Genomic DNA, 3,519 nt, shown 5'->3' on the forward strand with positions numbered 1-3,519 from the left:
TCAATGTGTGTGTTTGTGTAAAAGATATATCATGGCATCCTGCAAAAATTGCCTCTGGAATGCAGCAAACTCCCCTTGCTTTTCTCAACACACCAAAACAGATTAAAATGTGGTGGGACAAGAACAGTTTGCTTACATTCTGTATAGGCTGGGAGTTTATTATAATTACACCTGAGTAAAGAAAAAAAAACTAATTTCCATAAACTGTTTAATAAATTTATTACTTCAACATACATACCATTATTTACACTACACATTCCCCAAAGGAAAAATAGTATAGGCAGTATCCAAGCAACAATTTTAGCAGGAGTCGTTCAGCAAACAACATTTTAGCATGGCAAAACAGAACACACAACAAGCAATTTACAATAATTAACAAACATTTACTGTACAAAAAAACTGTGGATCAAAATCAAGCTCTTGAAACAGAACTGCTTGGTCACACATTAAATGAAAAGGAAAAAGTTTTGTGCCAACAGAGAAGAGGCCATCTAATCTTAAACCTAGTAGTCTATTCTTTTCATCATTCTTCAAAGGTCTTGACAGGCAGCCAAGTCATCACTGTCATTCAAGTCCAAGCCTGAGATCATTGCCATGATTATTGTGAGGACAGTGCAGGACACACGGACCAAGCTACAGTTAGCATTCTATATCTACATTTTACATTACAGTGCTGGTGTTGTTGCCATACATTGTTAAAGCCACATAGTAGGTCCTTTTTGGTGTGAGTTGATATTCCATCTTGAGTTCATGAATTAGAACCAAACTGATGTCTTTGATTTGGTCTGATCAAGAGCTGCAGAGACAAAGAAACAAGGCTAAATTATTAATTAGATGTTACAATTCATTGCACGCACTAGTATACACGTGACACTTGATAAATGCTTGTCAAAGAGGCTTTTCCTTCACAGCTACCTGAGTCATACACCTCCAAAGACCCATGGAGGGCAGAGGGGGTCCAGGCGACAGAGGCTGACGTGATAGGAGTGTTGCTGCTGGGATCCATCTCTGTCTTCCCTCCTTCGCTATGTGGGGAGCTGCCTGTGCTGGTGGTGGGCTGGCTTTGGCTCCTAACACCAGGCAGAAGCAGGGTGTTGAATCTGGGATCCAGTGCTGGGCTGTGGGCTGGGTATGTGTGGAGCATAGAGTGATGGTGTCTGGTGTGAATGTGGGGGCGAGGGCGGGGATGAGGATGGTAGACTTCATGAACATTGGGGTAGCCACTTGGGCTCTGAGGGCTCAGATTGTAGGTCCAGCTGTCAGAAATGGTAGCTGCAGATGGGAGGCCGGCTTGGGAGAGCACGTGGCCAGCCCACAGCGCTCCATCTGGGTGGTTGAAGGGGACAGGGCTGGAGGAAAAGTCTGGGTGGACTGAAACAGAGACAGATGGGAGGCAGGAGTTGGCTTGAGGTGGAAAAGCACTGTTCCAAGCTGAGCTGCCCTGACTCTCCTGGAGGGAACTACCATCTGAAACAACCACATAACAAAGTTTGAACATACTGCCACACACCTTTTCTCACCCAAAGCATGTAGTTGTAGTTAAATTAGATTAGGAAATTTCAAACAATATAAAAATGACTTCAGATTTATTTCCCCTCTTACCTTTCCATAAATTAGCAGAGGCTGAGGCAGATGGCTGAGTCACTCTGATGGGCTTGGTCTCGCTGCTGAAGGTGCTGGCCTGACTGAGAGCACGGGAGAAGTGCTCATCCACCACATCCCCGATGTCGCCTTGAAAGTAGGTGAACAGTACACACCGGGAGCTCAAGTATTCAGCCTCTGCAGGTTGAGTACCATCCTTCAGCTCCGAATCAGATGAGGATCTACGGCCTGATTCAGCACCTGTTGCTGCAGGAACCTGCTGGAGACCTTGATCCCTGGGCAGCATCCCTCTTCCACCCCCTTGCTGCTGCTGCTCCATACACTCTTGCATCTTATTGTAAACACTCAGCTTCCTCTGGAGGAGAGGACACATTTTGATTAAATTACATAACCAAGCAAGAATAAGAAAACATTCATAATAACAAAGTAGAGTTAGATTATTTTTTCTAGGCTTGAGACTGCAGGTAATCATTCAACACATGTAAGTGGTGCTAACACTTGCCAAAATAATGTGATTTTCTCAAGACCCACACATACAAAGTATCTAAATGTTATCCACGATAAATTTCCAAAGTAGTGTACCAGTAATAATCTGTTGTAATAATAGTGGCAGTTTGGGAATCGTGTGAAAACGGTTTTCTTTTCCCCCTTTCTGCATTCCAACTACTTGTAAAGCCCCGATCCGCATTCCTACGTGAGTGGCTGGTTGTCATTACATCACAATTTGACCACAGGATTAATAGCTCCGTGTCATCACGCCTGACCTGAAATGAATACCGAGCCCCAGACTGGAATTTTAAACTTTTAAAAGGAAACTGAAGGTAACAGTTAAGGAAGTTAGAAGTGTTGCCCAGCCATCAGAATATGTTATTCATGGCTGTGCCACTTCAATAAGTCTTTCAAACTTTTGTTAGTTTCGTAAAAATGCAATCGATTGTGCTGTGAAAATACAGAACTCCCACAATCGTTACAAGAGCCCTATGGAAACAATTTATCCATCTTAGTTAAACTGAGAATAAAAAAAATCAAATAATAAATTAGTAAAGATTTTTAGAGTCAGTGGTCATCTGTTGTCACAAAAGTTGTACTATGAGCGTCTCACCTGTTGTTGCTGGTGATGGTGGTTGTAGTACGTCGCCTTGTACGCCGCTGAAGGGAGGTAGTGCGCTCCATAGCTTTGGTGATACATCACATCCAGGCAACTCATAGCGACGGAGCAAATCGGCTAAGAGAGAAAGTCAGAGAAGAGAAACTGGCGGAAAACAGCCGAGGGTGACTCTCCTTGAGACTTCAGACGGGAGGTGTCCTTCGTGCCAGCAGTGGCTCCATATATGCCCAAACGCATACAATAGCCATGTCGTCCAGTTTGCATACAAACAATGCGCCTCCCGTGGTGCGCTCCACCAGTAACCACCCGGAGCCTCAAAATGGAATAAAACGGTATAAGACACACAGTGTATCCGGAAAAATTCTTTCCTGACAACTTTTCAGATAGCTTTTGATTGGTTAAGAATTCCTTTCTGCTTTTTCTCTTCTTCTGTTTTGGAGGGGAGTTATATTTAGAGAGGGCTGTGGCTATTACGCACGCCCACCGGGGTAGGGCCTGTAAGGCTCAGTGGTGTGGAGAAGTGTCCTACCGCGCGCCTCTGTTTAGAAAAGTTTAGTCATATTAAACTTTTTTTTTTAAATAATTATTATTCTTGTGAATCAGAGCACAGAACTGACTTCAAGGACGATCACACTTCAGAGCCAGCTTTATGTCCAAATATTCCAGGAGACATTTAACTTTAGAGTAGCTTTTCCCCCCCTCTCCTTTTCCCTTTTTTTCCTGCTGTTTTTACGTAATTTAGCATCTGGATAAGTGTGGTTCCCCATATCACTGGCATAAAATCTTCTTCCTTTACAGTTACTACTCAT

General features: G+C 43.4%; 1 protein-coding gene across 1 annotated transcript; it reads right to left on the reverse strand.

The window, feature by feature from the left end:
• Nucleotides 1-202: 202 nt before the first annotated feature.
• On the reverse strand, nucleotides 203-3,126 carry vgll3 (vestigial-like family member 3). The gene is made up of 4 exons (XM_072397705.1): nucleotides 2,705-3,126; nucleotides 1,603-1,957; nucleotides 916-1,467; nucleotides 203-796 (listed from the first exon to the last, which is right to left on the reverse strand). Exons 1-4 carry the CDS (start codon nucleotides 2,807-2,809, stop codon nucleotides 756-758), a joined length of 1,053 nt encoding a protein of 350 aa, XP_072253806.1. The 5' UTR covers nucleotides 2,810-3,126; the 3' UTR covers nucleotides 203-755.
• Between the last annotated feature and the right edge of the window lie 393 nt (nucleotides 3,127-3,519).

This window comes from Leuresthes tenuis, unplaced genomic scaffold (assembly GCF_036924035.1).
Source record: "Leuresthes tenuis unplaced genomic scaffold, fLeuTen1.0.hap1 SCAF_12, whole genome shotgun sequence".
Classification (NCBI taxonomy): Eukaryota; Metazoa; Chordata; class Actinopteri; order Atheriniformes; family Atherinopsidae; genus Leuresthes; species Leuresthes tenuis.

What these genes read in the sequence shown, in the direction of transcription:
- vgll3 (XM_072397705.1), bottom strand. Translation starts at nt 2,809, where the DNA reads ATGAGTTGCCTGGATGTGATGTATCACCAAAGCTATGGAGCGCACTAC. An exon ending in CTCTGCTAATTTATGGAAAG is followed by an intron (nt 1,468 to 1,602) that starts GTAAGAGGGGAA and finishes TGGTTGTTTCAG; the next exon opens with ATGGTAGTTCCCTCCAGGAG. An exon ending in TTTGGAGGTGTATGACTCAG is followed by an intron (nt 797 to 915) that starts GTAGCTGTGAAG and finishes TTGTCTCTGCAG; the next exon opens with CTCTTGATCAGACCAAATCA.